Here is a 22720-nt window from a genome sequence, read left to right as displayed (position 1 = left end):
TTTATTGTTTTTTGAATATTTTGCCTGCGAAAATTACTTGGATATTATTTTTCTAAAAATATCGTGGAAATAAGGTAGGTTGATACAGAAACTATTTATCGCACGTGTACTGTATATGAGCTTCAAAATAAATAAATAAAAATAGATTTTATCAAACGATGAGATCAGCCGATTAATTGTATCGTGTACAATATTTTACACCCCCAAGGAAAATACTGTAGGTCTAGGGTAAAATAAATTTTCTTTTCCCACAGTTAAACTTCGCCGCTAATTGCTGTTGTGATAATTTTAATACGATCTTGTAACGACAGCATTTTGCATTTCGGACATTTTCCAACAACTGAAATGAATTTCCTTTGTTGCTAGACTAATTTATTAACATCTGCACCTAATTTCAAGGGTGGGAAAGTGCCCGGGATGGGTTCGAACGAGAGTTTAGACTAATTCATTATATTAGGAACTGGAAACGTTGTTGAGATGGGTTCTTACAATAGTTTAGACCAAATACATTCGCGAAAGTAACCGCTTATTACAGGTGTTGTATGTTGTTTCGGACCAAAAATCGATGCCCGCGGTCGCGTTACACAGGTGGTCGTTTAATATGGGTAATTTATACGAAGACTCTATGGATAAACTATTCCGTGTCAGAAATTTTTGCCCGTTTTGACAGGTGCCCGTCGAATGCAGGTGGTCGCCTAAGCAGTTTTCATTGTACTTCTTTTTGCAATGATAGCGTGTATAGCCTTACCCTCCACTTTTCGAATTAGCTGCAGCTGCTTCTCTCAACGATATTTCTTGAGAAGAAATCTCATCTATAGAAAGTAACTTCTTTACAAATTACGAACTGATTACGTTATTACGTGATCACGAACTAATCTGTTAATAGTGTCTTTTATTCGGATATCGCCGACGCCTTATCGACTACCCCTCTCATCCTCTGCCACTCGACTTGACAAACCGATCACCCCCTCACGGGATCAAAAGAACAAAAACGCCATCCAGTAACAAAGTGGGCAGTTTCTGCCAAACCGTTGCCGGAAAAAGAGGTACGACCGTGTCCTACCTCCGGCTACCCACAAAGTATTCGGCGACAGACTGTCGCCTCTCTGTCGACATCGGTTTCTCGGATGTCGTTTCGACCTCCACCAAAGCTTATCTGTGCTTGTTGACATACAAATTGCACAGGCGATTGTTCGAATGTACTGTACAATAATACAGTGGTGCCTCGTATAACGTACTTAATCCGTTCCAGGTGCACGTCCGTTAATTAAGTGAATAGTCCGTTATACGAAACGCATTTTCCCATAGAAATACATGTTAAAACATATAATTCGTTCCGCAGCATAAAATAACCGTACTGTACCATAAAAAAATGAAAATAGAGCAGTCACCAATTATGCCGGGTTGTCAGATGTTGTGAGGAGGAGGTGGAGGAACACTTTCTTCACACATTCATACAGATACAGACTTTTTACACATTGCAGCGGGTCTTTTTTTATTGTTTTTTAATCAGATTCAGGAGAGGCTACCGGAGCTTGCGGGGTGAACTCCTCTTGTTCCATCCTTCGTTTTTTCCCTGCTGGCTTCTTGAAAAACATGTCCAAGGTGGTCTGTTTCTCTCTCTTCTTCAACACCTGTCGGAAATGACGGGCAAGAGTGTCATTGTAGAGATCATTGATCCTGTTGGCCTCAGCTCTGTTTGGATAATAAGTATTGGTAAACTGAACCTCTCCTCATTCGACAAGGAAGTTTTTGTCAACTTTCACTCCTTCTGATGATTTCTTGCATTGTTTCAATTGAAATCACTTTTCTGTTTTTTTAGAAGCCATGATTTGCACAACACTTGAATAAATGTAAATACCCTGCACTGAGGTGATGTACGTAATAAACAAGGGAGCAAGCCTAATCCCAACGCTCTGTACTTCGGATATACTGATAATACATTTTAATAATACTAATATATTATAAAAATAACATATTGTCATTGGCAACGGCAAAAGAGTGGAAACATCATTCGTACTTGTTCGTAGAAAGTCCATTGGTCGCCTCACGTAACGGCCAAACAGAAAGTCCGTTATTCGCAGCGTACGTTATACGAGGCACCACTGTAATTCATATAACGTCATTATGGGTTTTTCGGGTAATAAATATTAAATAATTTTCATAAATAATAATACTGATATCCAAGTTTTATAATGAAGTATTATTATAAATAGAAAAACTGGATGCATTTGTTATTTTTCCATTATTTTCAGTTAATATATCCTTTTTTCTTCTGTTGATGTTAAGATATCTATTTTCACTAAAGAATTTGAATAAAGACAAAACTTTAACCACTGAACACGGCCCTATCTTGGAGTTTTCCGGATTTTTTTCGTGGTGTTAACCAAAGCTGCGTTCAGGTATACGTAACCTAAGTGACGTGACGTAACATGGAGTTTTTATAGCCTATGCCAGAAATGTATTTCACGGGTAACGACGTCGTTACGATAGAATCGATCCCGAGTCGATTTTGACGGAAGAAATCTTAGGTTCAGCCAATCAAAATTGCCCGATCGTGTTTTCACACGTGTTTTTGTATAATATTCCTCCTCTGTCATTCCCGGAATGACAAGAGGAGGAAAAATGGCGGAAAGCAACATGTTGAAAGTGAAAAATCTAATTATTGAAATAGAAAAATATCCCATCTTATACAATCTTAGACGATTATTAAAATGTTGATACTTGATTGGCTAACCGTAGAAGTTCCTGTGAATGTATGAACATGGACGTTGCACGTAACTTAACGGAAGGGAAAGACGTGACCTTGAATTAACGTAACGAGTTGCGTTTATATCCACTGAAAGATTAAGTTTTATTTAATTCAAGTATAGAAATGAGTTAAATAAGAAAGTTATTGATTTATCACATTTCTTTGTGTATATTTTTTTAAATAAATAAAATTGTTTCAATTTATATTTAGTAATTTAAATGTTATAAGCACAAATATAAATGGTTATTAAAACATTGTATTGAATATACGTGATTTTATATTATCCTATTTATAAATTATTTTAAGATAAAACTTTTTATTTTAAGATTTAAAAAAAAAGTGTCTTGGTTTCTCATGTTCTTTGTTATTGCTTTTAGAACAAACGGTGCTCTCTTTCGACTAACTTATAATTTTCTGATACTTTTAAAAAAATTCTTTTCGTTTTATGGGCACTTTTCGTTCTATGAGGCCTTTTTCAGGCTCATCGGGAGTTCGACCAGGCCTACAGTTGTACGGTCCGATGCGATGGTGAGGGACAAGACTTGACATATCCGGGACACTGACCATGTTTGCCAAATTGAATACTGTATACAAAAATTCCAATGGAAATTTTGATATTTTGGTTTCATTAAGGGTCTTTGAAGTCTTTTAAAGAAGTAATTTTTATATTGGTTTTACCAAATTATTAGTTCATTATAAAAAAAAAAACTGAGATAGTCTGTTACTAAAAATAAATAAAAATATTTTAGTTGTCAGATGATTAGAATAAAAACAGTTAGGTGATTTATTTTATATTTTAATTTACAGCCATAATTTTCGTTAGATATCAGTGTTTAATATGGATGTTGATATTTTCTCATATAGTAAATCCGTGACAAAAGGAAACGGATTGGGTGGACAGGAAAAAACTAATTAAAACAACTTTCCTCGACCCATTTATGACTTATCCATGAATTAAATATCGGCTTTGTAATCATAAATTTCATAAATTTGTTTCAATTTCTCAGTAATATTAATTACAATTTTAAACAGTAAAATGAAATTAAATGCATTTCTTAAAACATTTTTGTCATCAAAATCAGTATTTTTATACAATTTTTTTATTGACTTTTAAAAAGCATTAATACTTTACTATTTCTTGTAGAATATTTATATCAAAATATTTGAAATTTCATTGGTTATTAAAAAATTCAATATTTTTTGAAAAATATTGAATTTTTTTAATAACCAATGTCATAAATCATTTATCATTAACATTTTTATTGCCAGAGATAAGATTTGAAATATATATATATATATATATATGAATAATTAATGAAGATTGCTTTGAAGGAAATAAATTTTTAAAATATAATTCAACTAATAAATAATAATAAACCTTTCCACTCAAAACAATTCAAATTCCTTGAAGATTTAATGATGTCTGGGGAATCTCTGATGAATACATTTGCTACAATATCTTATATATAGGCCCCATATATATATATATATATATATATATATGAATAAAGTATGATCTATACAAATTTATTTATGATATACACATAATGCTAATGTATAAGTTAGAGAATGAAAATAAATAAATAAATCTAAGAGATTGGAGCAAATGTATTCATCAGAAATTCCCCAGACATTTTTGTTATATTCATTAAATCTTGAAGAAATTTGAATTGTTTTAAGCAGAAAGGTTTATTCATAGTTGAATTATATTTTAAAAATTTATTTCCTTCAAAGCGATCTTCATTAATTATTCACATTTTTTCTGCTAGTCATCTTATATGGAGAAAGAGAGAACCTGAAAATGTTCTGTGTGTACTGATATTTGACACTCTGTATTTTTTAAAATAACATTCTATTATCAATAGTAACAACTACTTCGTGCCGAGAAATTTAATACAAGAATTATTGATTCCGTACAAAAAATTATAGTACATTTACGATCACTTCTCTGTTTTATATCAAAACCAAAATGAAAGAAAGTCTGACAAGGGCTATTGCTCAATTTTCCCAACATTCAAACAGACAATCAAAGGGAACCATTAGGAAACCCTATAATTTTCAATTATACAAGGATATAAAATNAACAAAACTCTCCACCGGGTGAAGAGGACCTTCCTAAAACCCGTAGTGGCAGACCTATACGAATCCCAAGACGGTATTTGGATTATCAGCCGTAAAAGAGAAGGGGGAGATGTAATATGTGTTGAATATTTAGATAAACATTAAATGTAATATAATATATGTTGACAATTTAAAACAAAGGAAATGTAATCGAGAGGTGCCGAGGTGGCGGGAGAGAAAGCGAGCGAGATAGCTCGAAGTAACCAGCTGGATGTAGAAGTGTTTAGTTGTATTATTAAAGAGTTATTCGTACCATAGTATCTGGTCAGTTGAGTCGTTTATAATACACAAAGTGTTCTTTTTCTGCAAAGTTGGTTTGCTTTTATTTTTTTTTAACTTTAATTTTATTTCATTATTGATGTAATGTTTTAGAATTTGGAAGTTATCTACCCTCTGTAAGTCAGAAAGGAAAGAAAATTTGATTTTTCGTGTATTTTTCTACAATAAAATTAAGTAAGAATTGAAAATTAATCTGACTCCATTGTTTTAAATAGTTATTTATGAAATTAAAAAAATTTGTCTGGTGTCATCTGTTACGAGATGTTATTAAAAAATGAGTTTTATATTATTGGTTATTATAAAAAGGCAAAAAAGGCTTAATTTTGAAAATAGAGATGAGTTTTTAAAAATATTGTAAATGCCAATAATATGTCATATCTCACTCAACATATGACACATGACCCTCCTCTGTCTCTTTACCCCTTGACTTTTGTACTCTAAAATTTAATAGCATCAGTGTCCCTTATATACAAGTTACCATGAGAAATTTTTTTCTTAATCTTTCCCCCATCCTGAGATTGTAAATGAAATAGACATCCACAAACACTGTGTGTGTTGATGTCTGTTTTGTTTAAAATCTCAGGATCTCTCCCATTTTTGTTTACTTTTTTGTATTCAGGTGTCTCAAAACATCGAGATTTGCAAAAAGCTCGTAGGGTCAAATTTGACATGATTACAATACTTTCCTGTGTTATGTTATACCAGTCAAGAAAGTAAAAGCCGATTTCATCATCATCTGATTTAGCTAACAGACATTACTTGAGAAAATTTTATCACATTATTAACTAGTGATAAGACAGTAGTTGTGATAAAAATAGTGATAAAATTTTTGACTCAATCAGTTTTTATTTAACCAAAACCACTTTTGTTACAGCATTTGCATATTCTCTTGTCTCTTGTTTTGCTTATCTACCACTTGATGAATTGTGCTTTATTGTACTTGTACATCTGTGTCATTAAAATCATGTTAATCCAATCTAGCAGGAAGCTCTCTCTCTCATACTGGATTCAATAAGATTTTAATGACTAACACATCTGTCAGATTGTCAGACAAAATAGGCAAAAATTATTTGGGAATATTTAAGTGTAACAAAAAGCTGTATTAGATATTCCTAAATTATTAACTTTAATCAACTTTTAAATTATTTAAAGTTGTTATGAAATGGAAACTCTGCCTATCTCTAGTGCTAAATTAATTAATTTTTTAGTAGCAAAAAAAATTAATGTTGTATAAATATTGTAATTTTTATCAGGAAAAGCTTATTTTTAAAGTATTTAATGATCAGTAACATGCAAATATTAGTTTGATTGAGTGGAGCTCTTGTAGCAACAACTTTGATGTTTGTGCAACAGTTATGAAGCTGCCTAACCAATTTAAATCATTTTTTGCATAGAAATTGAATTCATCTCCATCTAGGTCATGATGAAACAGTATTTTAAAATTCAACCTTTGACTGGAGATATACAAGGTCAAAGTTTACAATGTTAGGTCTATGGATGAGTGGAGCAAGGTGTCCGGCCTTCACTCATCCAGACTTAGCATGAATTTAAACATTCAATAACTTTATTTTTAGTTTAATGCTAAATAATTGCCAGATTACATCAGGTTATAATAATGCTACTAATTATTAATTAATAGCCAAGTAATCACCATACTGATAATTAGTAGCATTTTTATAACCCGATGTAATCCAGCAATCATTTAGCTTTAGACCTAGTGTGATTATAGAATAATAGCAGTAATGAATTATTAAACTTACAGAATTTGAAATGTTAATTATAGTGAATAAATTTAACTTTCTATTTCTTATGATAATTTTCTGATAATATGATATAAATTTATCTAATAATAAATATTTAACATGTATAAAAGAAACAATATTACATATTTTTCAGAACAGGAAGAAAGAATTGTACAGTCATATGAAAAAGAATTTGACTTTAAAGGTTTTGTTTCCAGGTGAGATAATCATTTTAAAGTTTTCAAGTTATAACAACAATTGCAAATATTTAAAACAAAAATAAATTTTAAATGTGCTACTTTGACTTCTGTGATATCATCTTTCAGCACTTTTGAATAGCTATTGGTCATTGAACTGTGACTTTTATAACATAACTGTTATATACTTTTATATGAAGTATTAAATATTTTATATAATTTACTTCAAAATATTGAGGAATTTACAAAATGTAATTTTGTGTGTGTACTCAAATTTAAATACACAGAATCAGGAATTTATAATTCTTGAAATTTTTTTTTAATATTAAAATGTGATTGAAGCCTTTTTTAATAATACAAAATTGTTTTAAAAGTTTTTCCACCTTTTTTTTTGTCATACAATTCTTAAAGTCTTTTTAAGAATCATCAGTCTAATCTGATCCATACGTTAATCTGGTGGACAACTAAAGATGTATACATTCAGTTTATATACATTTATAAGTTAGTTATTAAGTAGTATTGACAAATTATAAATTACTAATAATATTACGATTAGTAATATATAAGTGAGTGTCCTAACATTTGAGTATTCTTTCAATTTTGTTAAACATAAAATTTTTTAATAAGATTGTCATTTAATATCAGAATTATTGAATTAAAGCTAATTTTGTTTACTTGTGTATAGAGATGTTCAATAAATGTCAAGATANTGTGAAGACTTTCTTACATACACCAGGTATAGCAACTTGATGTACATTGTCAAAATGGTGACTATGTTGCAGAAGGTATTTTGTGTTGTAGAGTACGGGAAGTGTTCATCCTTAGTCAGTATATAGTGTGCATTCCAACATTATCTGAATGCAGAACTCCTATACTGCTGGACTAGGTATTGCAATAACAATGACAATAACGATGTTCATTGTACAGACGGCATCCCAGATCTCATACTGTGTGATTTTTTTTCCTCTTTTCTTTTGTGGGGGTATGTAAAGATGTGGGCAATGGCAATACATGGTTTATGTATTGCCATTGCCCACATCTTTGGCAGAGCTCTGAGACTGCATTACTGCTGCAATGATGAAACATAATAATCTTTCGAAAATTTTAGATTTTATATTAATCTTATAAAAATTTTAATGAAAAATAATCAAAATGATTAATATTACAGGTTTGCAAATTCTAAAATAGTTCGTGCTTATGCCATGTTATTTAAAAACTTCAATAAAAATAGTGATTACACAAACAATTGTATTCTTAAAATGTTACACCGCATTTCATGGGATTGCAAAATGGTTGCTTTATTATTCCAAGCATCTGTTTTTCAAACTATGCAAAAAATTTTGGATTTTCCTGAATATTCTTCTATGATAAAGGTTAGATTTATTTATTTTTGTAACAATAAGTTTATAAAATTAATAAGTTAAGATATATAGTGGAATCTGGTTAATTTGAACCAGGATAACTCAACCACATTTTCTCAAAGTTAGTTTCTTTCCCTGATCATCCAACAAAAGGATTACATATTAAACTGGTTAACTTGAATTCATCAAACTGTTTAACTTGAATGGGGTTTTGATACAGTATTTTCATAAACTCTTCTGAATTTTAATTAAAGAAAATAATTAATATTCATTTATCAAATAAAATAAGCAGAAACTTTCTATAAAGCAAGGGAATCACATATGAGTATGACTAAAAATAAACATTGTGCCTTGTGACAGCAGCCAGGGGGGTGGCTTCCAGACTGTGTTTGTGACCTAGATACTGTAACTGCCATTGGAGCCTGCTTTTTTTTTCTTTTGAACCTTTTGTTTTATTTGATTGCTGATGGATTTCTCTGACTTGCTGATATAATAAATAAAATAAATTTATCAAAAATCCATTTAAAAAATGATTATAGTCTGATTTTATAAAAAATTTTATCCTTTGTGGCAAAATTTCAAAAATGTAAAGACAATTGTAAAGAGTGATATTTTTGTGATAAAAATAAAAAACAGATTGATTCTAAGTGTGAAATATCACAATTTAAGAAAAATCCTAACTAAACGTGTAGGAATAAACAGACCAACCATTCAGGAAAGCATTTCACAGTAGCTTATTTAACAATTTGGTTAAGTGTTTTCAAGTTTCTAGACAACACAGAGTTTCACATTGACACAATGATTCTACGTAATAAGACCCATGGTAATATTGTATGGATAGTTTGAGTCACTAATAAACCAATGAATAAAATCTTGATTTTTAGCCAGACCTCCATAACTTGAAACTTTTTAACTCAGTTCAAATTTTTTCCTCCAACTGATTCAAGTTAATCAGGTTCCACTGTATTATTAAAAATTTCATTTAATATATTATTGTATTAAATAAATAAATAATGGAAACATTTGATAATTTAATACACAAAAAATAATACATTTTAAAAATACTTTACATTGAATTATCAAACAAGATATTTTCAGATTCACAGAGCAAAGATCATTTTATTTGAAATGCAAGATGAGGAGATTAAATTTAAATTATGATGATCTAGAACTGTATTTTGAATGATTTCAATAGAATAGTGGCAAATATATTGCCTGATATGACATGAATTGTGTGGACAGAAAACTGTTTTAAACTAGATATTACTTCATCCTTTATGAATAGTTTTTCAAAACAAACTAAATACAGAAATAATTTTTCAGAATCTGTTATTTCCCAGCTTTCTATTAATGCCCCAAATCTTTAGTCTAAAACTGCTATATTAAGTCATTATCATCAAAACAGAAAATAAATTATACATTAAAAATTCTTTATAAAAGAACAGCTTTATTAAAATAATCACTTATAAAGTATGTACTGAGGACATAAGTTCACATGAAAAATTTACAAAACTTTAATCTGACAAATGAATTATCAGGTTAAAGTTCTCTAACTTCCAAAATATTGAGCTGGATTGTCCACATCAGACATAAAATGAAATAGGAACTCTATAACTTTGAAATGTGTGTGAAGACTTTCTTACATACACCAGGTATAGCAACTTGATGTACATTGTCAAAATGGTGACTATGTTGCAGAAGGTATTTTGTGTTGTAGAGTACGGGAAGTGTTCATCCTTAGTCAGTATATAGTGTGCATTCCAACATTATCTGAATGCAGAACTCCTATACTGCTGGACTAGGTATTGCAATAACAATGACAATAACGATGTTCATTGTACAGACGGCATCCCAGATCTCATACTGTGTGATTTTTTTTCCTCTTTTCTTTTGTGGGGGTATGTAAAGATGTGGGCAATGGCAATACATGGTTTATGTATTGCCATTGCCCACATCTTTGGCAGAGCTCTGAGACTGCATTACTGCTGCAATGATGATGACTATCCAGGATGACATGCTATAATGCATGTGGGCAAACTGGACTACCATTTGGATGTGTATCATGTTACCAAGTTTGTTTTAGAGCAGTGTTTTCAATCTTCTTGAATAACCCTTTACAAGTTAAAAATTTCTGGCAACCTCCCCAGAGCCATACTAAAACTATGTCAGTGATTTTAAAAACTATGCATTTAAGTTTCTTTCTGTTGAGACCTAAATATCAATCAAAAAGCCAATTGTACTGTAAAATAAACAGGCACAGCCTTCTCTCTGAGATTGTAGTTTTTTTCTTATTGTAGTGTAGGACCTACAAACACTTGTGTTTTTCTTTTAGAACTGCTAACCTGTGGGTTGCAACCCACAGGTTGAAAAACACTGTTTTAGAGGACTACAGAACAAACTTGGACAGTTTTTAGTTTTTTTAATGTATCACTCATTGTTAAATCTGAATCATTGTTGGAAATAGTTACTTGGAATCCAATGGTTCATTTGTAATTTGTAACCCTGTATATTTCATAACAAACTTTGAAAGTGTAATTAATTCATATGCCTCTATGTCCTTATTTTCTACAATTTGTTAAATGTTTGTCTACGAGGACTAAGCTTATTAATAGGACATATTGCACTGGTGTTTTGGTTTTTGCAACCGAGGAGAAAACTTATTCAGAGGAACAAACAATCTTTATTTTCACCTTGTATTATATCTGATAAATACAAGGTGAAAATAAAGATTGTTTGTTCCTGTGAATAAGTTATTTCCTCAGTCATGCAAAAACAAAACACCAGTGCAATGCGTCCTATTAATAAGCTTAGTCCTCGTAGACAAACATTTAACAAATTTTGAAAGTGTAAATTTAGAATTTTCTACATAAAGTAAGTTGTGGCCTAGTGACTATGGCACTTTGAGTACTGTAAGACAGCATATTTACATTCACTTACAATTGAACATTAATTAAAAATAATTAAAACATGCCAGGACGAAATTAATACATTACAAAATTTAATGCATAGAAGTATCACATAAGTGTCTTTTTTTAATTCTTAATGTTCTTTACACACTTTGGGAACAAACTGACCTTATGGCAGAGTTGGCCTTCTTTTACTTTCTCTGTCTCAATATGTAAAAATGGTTAAAAATATTCCCAGGTTTTCAGCACAATCATTTTTAACCATTTTTACATATTGAGACAGGGAAAGTAAAGGAAGATCGACTCTGCCATAAGAACTGTTTGTTCCCAAAGTATGTAAAGGACATTAAGAATTAAAAGAAGACAGTTTTGTGGTACTTCTACGCATTCAATTTTGTAATGTTCACATTCATTTTTTTTTTTACATTTAAAATAGAAATTAGTTTTACAATATTCATTTTGAAATAAAAAAAAGTTTAATTTATTTGAAGTTAAATATTAATATGAATTGTGTAGGATTTTTCAAACATCTGCTTGAAAAATTATATCTTCTTGCCAAAGAATTACTTTCTGTTGAAAAACATAAGATAGTTTATAATTTTATGATAATGCTGCATATGATCATATTTCAAGAGTGGTTCAACTTCTGACTAGAATTTCAGTAATAATGATGAAACTGTATGTTACATAATCCAATTTGTTTCTTTCTCTATGTACTTCCCACATTCTGACACTTTCCCATCAATTTGGCATTGATGCTATGTCTACAAAATAAGTCTTTTGTCTAATATCGGAGCCACTGCATACTGAATTTTTTAACTTCAGCATTTTGGATGAAATTTCTGTCTTCTAAGGCATCCTTCAAAGGGTCAATTATGTGATAATTACATGATGGCAGATTCAGACTGTAGGTTAGGTGATCCTGAATTTCTAAATGAAATTTATTGATCACCTCCACTGTGCACACGACTGTGCTCTTATATCAGCCATATTGGCCTCCTGTCTGAGGTTGCTGTTGTTTTCTCTGTGGCGTCGACATTGGATACATGTTTGTGTTTTGATGTCTGCCCTGTGGATTACTAGTGTTATGTCATTGTTATGTGTTCAGTGTTGTGTCTACTCATCCTATCTGTGTTGTGTGTGGTGGACACCATCATCTACTTTTAGATTACTGGGAGAGACCCACTGAGCAACAGACTAGTCCCCCCCACTCTGGATTGCCTGTGCTGACAGGTGTCATTGCCAGCACTTGTTGCAATTGGGAAGACCAGGTAAGTCTTACCTGACTCAGTTAGAGTTCTCACCAGCTTTCAGCTGGTGCTATTCTAGCCAAGCTTTGCTTGGCAAGCTGAGTGTGGCTGGGACCCTTATTGGTTCTTGACGCAGACTTCTCTGGTGTCGTCAAAGTTTCTGTGGATTATCTCAACATCATTCTGCCCAATGGTCTCCATCTTCGTGATTCAGCCTTCCACCGGATATCCCCATTGGATTACATAGCGGCTTTCCCCTGCAGATACTTTTTCCAGCAAGGCGACTACAGTAAGCACGACAATATAGCGTCGGGTCATCAGACTTCGGACACAAGTGAAGCTGATTGGGAAACAGCAAGTGTGCATCGTCCCAATGTTGCTGATACCACCAAATTGATATACCTTAGGATTACTGGAAAAGACCTATCTCCGTGCTGCCCAGCAGTGGTGTTCTTCTATTATGTCTTAAAGTGCTTGACTGTAGTTTGTTATCTTATTGTCCATGGCTCAGACAACTGTTAGCCCTACAGGCTCCATATCAGATGATGACGATGGCTCCGTCTATGCCGACTCTCTGGCAGAAGCTGGGGAGCACAATTCTTACTCCTCTTTTAGGCTTAAGGCTTATGACATTTTAGAAGATCTAAAACTTTTCCTAAAGAAACATATGGGGACAAGGGAGAATTCCAACTTCATCATTGGGCAAGCTCAAAAGATCATTGATCTCTTCGACAGCGGATGGGCTAGCCATCAGATTCAGGAAATTGATCGTAAAGTTTCTGAACTTGCAACCAAGAAAGACTTTAATGAAATGACCAGTCCCTTTAATGGTGGTCTATCATCATCCCACCAAGATGGGAACAACTGTACCTATGCTACTGTTATCAAAACCAACAGTAACGCTGCTCCCTCTAATAGGGACATTCTCCTTAAGTGCAAGGTTAACACTCCCCGCCTGTCCAAGGCGCCTATCAATACCTTGTTGGTCTATGACCAGGATGAGACCAAAGGTTCAGAGGTTACTAAGCAGTTCATCAAAGAAAATATTAACCTGGCAAAACTTAAGGTAGGCATAAAAGGCATGAGGAAAATAGGCAGGGGCGGCATGACCATTGATGTTACAACAAAACAAGACATTGAAAAACTGAGAAAGGTTTTACAGGAGAAAGCTCCTGATTTAAAGACCCAAGTGCCTTCCAGGAAGAACCCTAGGATAAGGATTGGTTATGTCCCAAGGCATCTCTCTAGGGATGAATTAATAGACGCAATACTTAACCAGAATGAGGCAGTCAACTCTAATCTCAGCGAGGAGGACTTCCGCAGAGAATTCTCAGTAAAGATTCCAATCAAAGGACGGGACCCAAATACTATGGCTTGGTAGGTTGATGTCTCACCCTGGGTGAGGAACCTACTATTGGGCCTAAAGTGAATCAACATTGAGTGGGTACGCTGCCCAGTTGTGGACCACTTTTCGATCATTTAATGTTATAAATGTTGCGGGTATGGTCATATCAGCAGCCAATGTAAGCAAGAAAATGCAACCTATAGCCAATGCAGTGAACATCATCATTTCAAAGAATGTACTAAAAAAGACAGTGATGCCACCTGCACCAACTGTAAGCAAAATAAGAATGGAAACTGCACACACAATGCCTTTGACAAAGTGTGCCATGTTTACAGAAGAATGAAGACACAACTTATTTTGAGAACTAATTATGGGGAGTGATCCAGGAAAAATTCGTGTTCTGCAAACAAACCTCCAGGGGTCCATCAATGCCACTTCTAATCTCAGCACTGTTATGAACAACTATGACCTGGTCCTGGTTCAAGAGCCATATTGCGTGAATAACAGGGTTGCTTGCATCCCTCACTCACACCTTATTATTCAGTCCAATGGCTCCTAACCTTAGGCTGCCATTATTATTCCCAAAAATAATCTCCATGTTCTTTTTCATCAGCATGTCATTAATGACAAAATGGTCTGGATAGAGACCAGGCTTGGGAATCATCCAATCATATTTGGGAGCTTCTATTGTCAAAAAGGCAACTTCTACAATTCAATTGTTAATAACCTGGATGAATCATTCAAGAAGTTCGATCACGCTGAAATCATAGTGGGTGGCGATTCCAATGCCCATTCTCTCATGTTGGGAGGGGATCTGTTGGATGGCGAAGGCAAGGCCTTCGAAGACCTCTTGGCCTCCAACGGCATGTTGTGTATTAACGATCCCAACTCTCGTCCTACCTTCGAGGGGCCCAATGGTAGCTCCTGGATCGACATTACAATCGCCAGCATAAGGAGTTCTAATAGGGTTCATAACTGGCATGTCACTGACGACGACAGCTTAGCAGACCACAATGCTATTGAGTTCACTGTTGGCCTTGGGGCAGAAAAAGTCAGCAGAAATTTCATCAGGTGTTACAATGCCAGGAAAGCTAACTGGGACAAATTCTTTAATTACTTGGACTCTCACATCCCTACTTTTGACACGGTCTCAACCAGAGAGGCCGCCATCAGCATTGTAAATAACACCATCAACTCTATTGACAAGGCATGCAGTCACGCAATCCCTCTTTGTAGGCCTAATGCCTCAGGAGTCCCTTGGTGGAACGATAACCTGGCTGATATAAGGGTGAAAAATAATAAATTACGTAAGCTATTTCAAAGAAGCAGGGGCTCTGAGAGAGATATTTTCAAACAAAGTTACCTGGAATTTCAAGTGACCTACAAGAAGGCAATAAGGGATGCCAAGACCTCTTCGTGGAGGGACTTCTGTTCTTCGGCCTCAATTAATCCTTGGGGTTTCGTGTACCGTTTGTGTGCCAACAAGCTTAAACACCAGTCATGCCTCTCTACTCTCAACACTGGGGATGGTTGCACTTACAACTTTGAGGGCACCGTCAATGCCATTCTGGATTCTGTGTGTTTGGACGATAATCCAACAGAAGATTCAGACTTCCACAGCAATATTAGGAACTCTTCTCACCACTCCATTGACACAGAGGATTCCCCTCCCTTTACTCAGGCTGAAATTGACTGGGCTATCAATAAACTCTCTCTCTATAAAGCCCCTGGTCTGGATGGGCTAACTGCAGGTATCGTGAAGAACATTTGGACTAACCGTCCCAACATCATCTCCCACCTTATGAACATCTGCCTTCATTTCGGTATTTTCCCAGATCCTTGGAAGGAAGCTAGAATGGGCTGATTCCCAACTTTTGGAAATCAGCCCATTTGCACTCCCAATGATTATCGCTGCATTTCTCTTCTTCCTGTTCTTTCCAAAGTCTATGACCGTCTCTTGAGCAATAGGCTTAATTGGCACCTTGAGGCCAATAACTTTCTTAGCCCCCAACAGTTTGGTTTTAGGCAAGGCCAGGGCACCACTGATGCTATCCTTGCCATGACTGACAAGGTTAAACTTCTTCTTCAGTCTTACCCTTATGTCTTGGGGCTTAGTTTGGATATTAGCAGCGCCTTCAATGCCGCTTGGTGGCCTCTCATTCTCTTGAGGCTGCGGCAGGCTCGCTGTCCTGCTAATATTTACCATGCTTTCTCAGACTACCTGAATAATAGGTATGTTACTTTTATTTCAGGTAACACTGAAATCAGGAGAAAGACTTCTAGAGGCTGCCCACAGGGTTCCATTTCTGGCCCTGTGTTCTGGAATCTGCTCTTTAATAACTTCCTTTCTGACATCCAGGACTGTGATGGTATTTTTGCATATGCGGATGATGCTCTGATCCTTCTGGCAGCCTCTTCTCGCTCTAAATTGGAGTGCAAGGCCAAAAAAGTGATGGACAACATTACTGAGTGGGGCAAGAAGTATAAATTAGAGTTTAATGCCAACAAAACCAAGGGCATAGTTTTTACGAATCCCGGTAAACCTCATCTTTACCGGAGGCCACCCACTATAAAAATAGATGGGGTTTCTATCAAAATCACTACCACTATCAAGTATCTAGGGGTCATCATCGACCAGAAGCTAAACTGGGCTGACCATATTGCCTATATAACCGACAGGACTAACCATCTATTCAACACTGTCTCCAAGGTGGCAAAGTCGAAGTGGGGGCTTTCCCCAGCTATTCTTTCTACAATCTATGACAGTGTCTTTCTACCAATGATCTGCTATGCCCCAGTGTGGGCTGGCTGTTTAGGCCGTGTGCACATTGAACGGAAACTCCGTAGTGCACAACGCAGAGCTCTTCTTCGTATCTGCCGTGCCTTTTCTACTTCCTCCACGGCTGCCTTACAGGTCATCTCTGGTAAAATGCCTATTGACCTTGCTATTTCATTGGCTTCCAAAGGTTGGCACCTTCGCAAGGGTCACAGTATCTGTCTGGCCAATCAATCATCATTTACCTCTAACGAGACTAATTGCCACCTGTCAGATCTNTTTCAGGTAACACTGAAATCAGGAGAAAGACTTCTAGAGGCTGCCCACAGGGTTCCATTTCTGGCCCAGTGTTCTGGAATCAGCTCTTTAATAACTTCCTTTCTGACATCCAGGACTGTGATGGTATTTTTGCATATGCGGATGATGCTCTGATCCTTCTGGCAGCCTCTTCTCGCTCTAAATTGGAGTGCAAGGCCAAAAAAGTGATGGACAACATTACTGAGTGGGGCAAGAAGTATAAATTAGAGTTTAATGCCAACAAAACCAAGGGCATAGTTTTTACGAATCCCGGTAAACCTCATCTTTACCGGAGGCCACCCACTATAAAAATGGATGGGGTTTCTATCAAAATCACTACCACTATCAAGTATCTAGGGGTCATCATCGACCACAAGCTAAACTGGGCTGACCATATTGCCTATATAACCGACAGGACTAACCATCTATTCAACACTGTCTCCAAGGTGGCAAAGTCGAAGTGGGGGCTTTCCCCAGCTATTCTTTCTACAATCTATGACAGTGTCTTTCTACCAATGATCTGCTATGCCGCCCCAGTGTGGGCTGGCTGTTTAGGCCGTGTGCACATTGAACGGAAACTCCGTAGTGCACAACGCACAGCTCTTCTTTGTATCTGCCGCGCCTTTTCTACTTCCTCCACGACTGCCTTGCAGGTCAACTCTGGTAAAATGCCTATTGACCTTGCTATTTCATTGGCTTCCAAAGGTTGGCACGTTCGCAAGGGTCACAGTATCTGTCTGGCCAATCAATCATCATTTACCTCTTATGAGACTAATTGCCACCTGTCAGATCTACTTCCTCCCTTTCTTCGACCCCAAATCAAAAACCAGCCTCTTGACCATGAAGATTTAACCATCTATACTGACGGCTCTAAGTCTGAGGAGAATGTTGGTAGTGCGTTTGTGGTGTATCAGGATGGTGTGGAATGCTACTGTGGGACTGGTCATCTTGCCTCAAACTGCTCGGCGTATCAGGCAGAGCTCATCGCCATCTTGATGGCTATTGAGTGGTGCAACAACTACAAAAGCAACAACAGGATCAACATCTTTACAGACTGCAGATCTACAATTGATGCCATCAATTATCATCTGCCTAAGAACCCCCTTGTCATCAAGATTCAAGCAAGCATTGCTGCCTCTAATAACAATTTCGCCATCTCATGGATTAGAGGTCATGCGGGACTGCTTGGCAATGAGAGGGCTGACTTCCTTGCCGGGGAAGCCGCCAGTCTCTCTTTTAATATGTGTCTTTATTCTCTCACACCTGCCTCCTTCATTAAGCATCTTCTCAGAACAGATGCAATTAACACCTGGCAAGAAAGATGGAACAACTGCCATGAGGGTCGGACAACATGGAAATTTTTTCCTAACGTTCCTACCACTAATCCTACCTTTGATGGCCACGACACCCACCTGTTCACCCAATTTCTGACCGGACATGGCGGATTCAACAGTTATCTTTGTAGGTTTGGTGTTTGGTCACTCTGACAGCGACCAGTGCATTCATTGTGGTGTTCTGGACAGAGTCCAGCACTATATCTTTCACTGCCCTATGCTGGAAGACTCCAGGGACTCGTCTTTTTCTTCCTACAGGCAGCACCTGGCCCTGCCATGAAAGCTTTCTCCTACAGGATGGTAATTTGTTCTCAGCCTTCAAGAACCTTGTGAAGAACTATTTTCGCCGTACCTCAATCAAGTGAATAGTGCTCTAAGGACGTCTCTGCATCTACGTTATTGTACTGTTTGTTTTTGTCACTGTGTCTCCCACTTCCACTTCTGCAGTTCCTGCATTAATGGCCCTATTCAGTGTATGTTTTACTTGTATATATTTGACTCATTGTATTTTTTTTTTTTTTCTCATTGTAGCTAATGTAAATTGTTTGTGGACTCTATAGCTATATATATCTCATTCATTGTATTCTTTTAAAATGTACTCCTCTCCTTTATTGTACTTTATTCGTAATGTACTGTATCCTATCTTACTTTGTATTTTATGTCATACTACTTAGTTTTGTACTTTACTGTATTGTACCGTATGCTACTCTGATTTTATTTTATTTTAACTTTATTTTATTATTTTCTCTTATCACCTACTCAATTATTGTTACTTTATACATACCATGTACCATTTATTAGACCTACATGTTCTGACCCCACCCGGTTGTGCCTATGTGGTGCCGAGTCTTTGTACTAACTTTTGTACATAATAAAGATTAAGATTGATTGATTGATCAGCTAAAAGAGGAGACAGTTTTGCACGGTCGCCTCAGCCAATCCCTGGGGTTACCTTACGAAGCTCTGCACAAACAGACTCAGGAGAACACAGATCCTAGTTAACAACAATGCCGAGTCAACAAGCAGTAACTACTTTGATACACTTGAAAACCAAATGAATTCTTTCTGCATCAGTGACAGCCTGGACAATGATTCCTTCTGGCAACACCATATTCGAAATGAAATGCATGCTCCAATCCACACTGATAACTCCCCAAATTTCAACCATCATGAAATCAATCAAGCCTTTTTGAGCCTGAGCAATAATAAAGCGCCTGGCATCGACGGCATTAATAGTAAACTGGCAAAGGCCATTTGGAGGCTGATTTCTGGGCAAATTACCAACATGTACAACAGCTGTCTCCAAACTGCTACCTTACATGCTAAATGGAAAATAGCCAAAATCATTCCCATCCCAAAACCTGGGAGGCCCAAGGAAGCCAGGCCAATTTCGCTACTCCCTGTCTTTGGGAAAGTCTTGGAGCATTACTAATCGACTAACTTGGCACATAGAATCGAACTTCATCCTCAGTGAAGCACAGTATGGCTTCCGCCGGCAATGTTCCTCCTGCGACGCAGTCCACCATGCCACCGAGAACATCAAACGCCTTCTAGACACCTATAAATATGTTTTGGCCGCCAGTCTAGACATTTCCAAAGCGTTTGACTCAGCGTGGTGGCCCCTAATCCTCTTCCAGTTAAAGCAAATCAACTGCTAATCTTTACTACCTACTCAAAGACTACTTACACAAATGGAAGGCCTATCTCCAACAAGGAACACAACACGCAGAAAGGAACATCGTCCGTGGATGCCCACAGGGTTCGGTCTGTGGACCGCTCCTGTGGAACCTCCTTTTTGACACTTTTCTACAGGAAAATTTCGGACAGGACAATATCACAGCATGTGCTGATGACGTCCTTATCCTAATAGGAGGAAATTCTCGAGCGGCTCTAGAAAAAAGGGGTAACGAGACTAGCCAAGATCCATGAGTGGGGTACACAGCGTAAGATTCAATTCAACCCCAATTATACAAAGTGTGTGGTCTTTAATAAGCCCGGTGGACCTAACCTATACCTTTGTACTCCTACAATACGCGTGAACAACCACTCAATTAAAGTGGAAAAGACCATAAAGTATCTTGGTATATGGCTGGACCATCGACTGAGTTGGGATGACCACATTAAATACACTGCCAACAGAACCAACATGATCTTTCAGGCATTCTCTCAGATAGCCCGCAGGAAATGGGGCCTAAACTCCAATGCAATGAGTATCATCTATGACTATATATACACGCCTATCATTACATATGCGTGTGGCAGTTGGGGCTGGGCGACCAAGAAGGTGCACCCCCACAGGAAGCTAATATCTTCGCAACAAAAAGGTCTCATACTAATCTCGAGAGCATATCGTACCACACCGAACAGTAGTTTACAAGTTATCACTAAGAAACCACCTATAACAGATATTATCAATGCTAAGTATGAGCTCTGGAGACTCAAGATGGGTCACAACATCAGTACCATCAACTATGACATACCAGCCACAAGTTACGAAAAAATGAGCCCAGTTGCTGACCTTACCGCTCCCTACATCAACGATCATATCAGCACAAATCTTCCTACCGAACCCGACCTGAAGATCTACACCGATGGCTCTGGATTAACAACAACATAGGCTGTGCCTTCGCTGTCTACAAAAATAATCAGGAAATTTATCATCAAGGATTTTGGCTGGATAGCCTTTGCACAGTTTTCCAAGCCGAGCTAAAGGCAGTCCACATGACCATAAACTGGGCCAAAGAAAATCACAACCAACAGAGCATCTCAAGCTACACAGACTGCCAGTCTGCTATTGACCACATCAACAGTAACAAGCTTCATCCTATTGCCATCACAATTAAGAAATCTGCTCTTAACTTGAACAACCACTACTTTATTAGCTGGACCCGCGGACACCAAAGAACCATCGGAAATGAACGTGCAGACCAACTAGCTAAGACTGCCGCCAACGATAACTCCCTCCAGCCTACATATTGCAAGCTGAGTCTTCCTAAAATCAAAAACATCCTCTACAACGAACTACTACTACGATGGCAGAATTCCTGGTGCCACAACCATAGCAACTCCACCTTCAGGTTTATTCCAGACATCCTCAAGCACCATAACTGTAACAGGCATTGGTACCCCATCGATTCAGACATCACCCGATTCATCAGTGACCATGGCAAGTTCTCCAGCTTCCTGCATAGGTTTGCTAATAAACGCACCCCTCTCTGCGCCACCTGCGGGGAGGTTGATGGCCCAGACCATTACTTATACAGATGTGTTGGCCTCGAACAGGAAAGGCTTGCTATTGAGCTTGCCGCCAAGAATTTGAACATACCATGGCCCTGTCAGCAGCATGAGCTTATCAACAACAAAGAACTGTTTTTGCTTCTACAAAACCTTGTACACAGACATGCCCTGATCGCCACTACTACCACGAGGGACTAACCACGTTTTTCTACCCTACCATTTGTTGTTGTGATGTTCTTCCTTTTTTTTTATAATAATCTGCTGTATTTAATTACTACACAACTTATCCTTTTTAACATGTTACACATGCAGTATTACTTTTAATATTTTAATATTTGTTCAATTATTATAACCATTTATGCATACAACTTACCAATTTAATGTTATTGTATTTCTCTGTATCGAATCCTGGCAATGCTATGCGGTACCGGGAATGTACTATTTATAGTATCTAATAAACGATATTGATTGATCAGCTGAAAGACTTCTATTCTGTGAGCATAGCATCATTGCTAACACAATGAAAAAGTGTCAGTGTGTGGAGGGGGTTCCTAGAGAAGAAACATAAATTGGGACTACATAACACATACAGCTCTATCACCATTACTAAAATTTCAGGCAAAAGTTGAACCATCATTGTATAATTAGTAATAAGTTTTATCAGTCACTCATTTAATTAGTTTATGACAGCTCTTGAAATATTTCTTTAGTTTGGGAGTGATAAGTTATTAAAAATAAATTAGCCAAAAAAATCATATTTAACTTCAACTTTATTTAATGAAAGAGAAGAAAGATACAAATGGAAAAATGCAAATACTGAAGAAAGAAAAAATATTATATAGAAAATTGAAACTTATCATTCTTTGTCTTTCAACAGATGTATCATTATTCTAATTTATCCTGTAGAATTTTCACAGAATTTGAGTTTACTAAATTAATAATCAAATTTTAAAATTATATTACAGTGGTACCTCAGGTTACGAACGCCCCAGCATACGAAATTTTCAGGATACGACATGAAATTCGAACATATTTTTGCTTCACGATACGAACAAAAACTCACCATACGACGTTACATTAGTTCGCATTTTTCATTTGTTTTTCTTACTACAGTTATTTTTTT

General features: G+C 36.2%; 2 protein-coding genes across 8 annotated transcripts in view; both read left to right on the top strand.

The window, feature by feature from the left end:
- The window catches only part of LOC111642155 (protein timeless homolog), a 127067-nt gene that overhangs the window by 89578 nt on the left and 14769 nt on the right, over nucleotides 1-22720 (top strand). For all 7 annotated transcript variants that reach the window (XM_023388432.1, XM_023388436.1, XM_023388433.1 and 4 more), the window contains 2 exons: nucleotides 7049-7112; nucleotides 8260-8464. In XM_023388432.1, coding sequence (XP_023244200.1) covers nucleotides 7049-7112; nucleotides 8260-8464 — 269 coding nt within the window. The remainder of the gene's footprint in view (nucleotides 1-7048; nucleotides 7113-8259; nucleotides 8465-22720) is intronic.
- Nucleotides 17270-18852, top strand: LOC111642158. The gene has a single exon (XM_023388444.1). The coding sequence runs from the start codon at nucleotides 17338-17340 to the stop codon at nucleotides 18511-18513; it is 1176 nt and encodes a 391-aa protein (XP_023244212.1). The 5' UTR covers nucleotides 17270-17337; the 3' UTR covers nucleotides 18514-18852.

Source organism: Centruroides sculpturatus, unplaced genomic scaffold, assembly GCF_000671375.1.
Source record: "Centruroides sculpturatus isolate CEXI.00-Female unplaced genomic scaffold, Cexi_2.0 scaffold1525, whole genome shotgun sequence".
NCBI lineage: Eukaryota > Metazoa > Arthropoda > Arachnida > Scorpiones > Buthidae > Centruroides > Centruroides sculpturatus.
This window is presented reverse-complemented; position numbering and strand designations above follow the sequence as displayed.

Bases quoted from the DNA above. Each gene is read 5' to 3' on its own strand.
- LOC111642158 (XM_023388444.1), top strand. From the start codon at position 17,338: ATGGATGGGGTTTCTATCAAAATCACTACCACTATCAAGTATCTAGGG.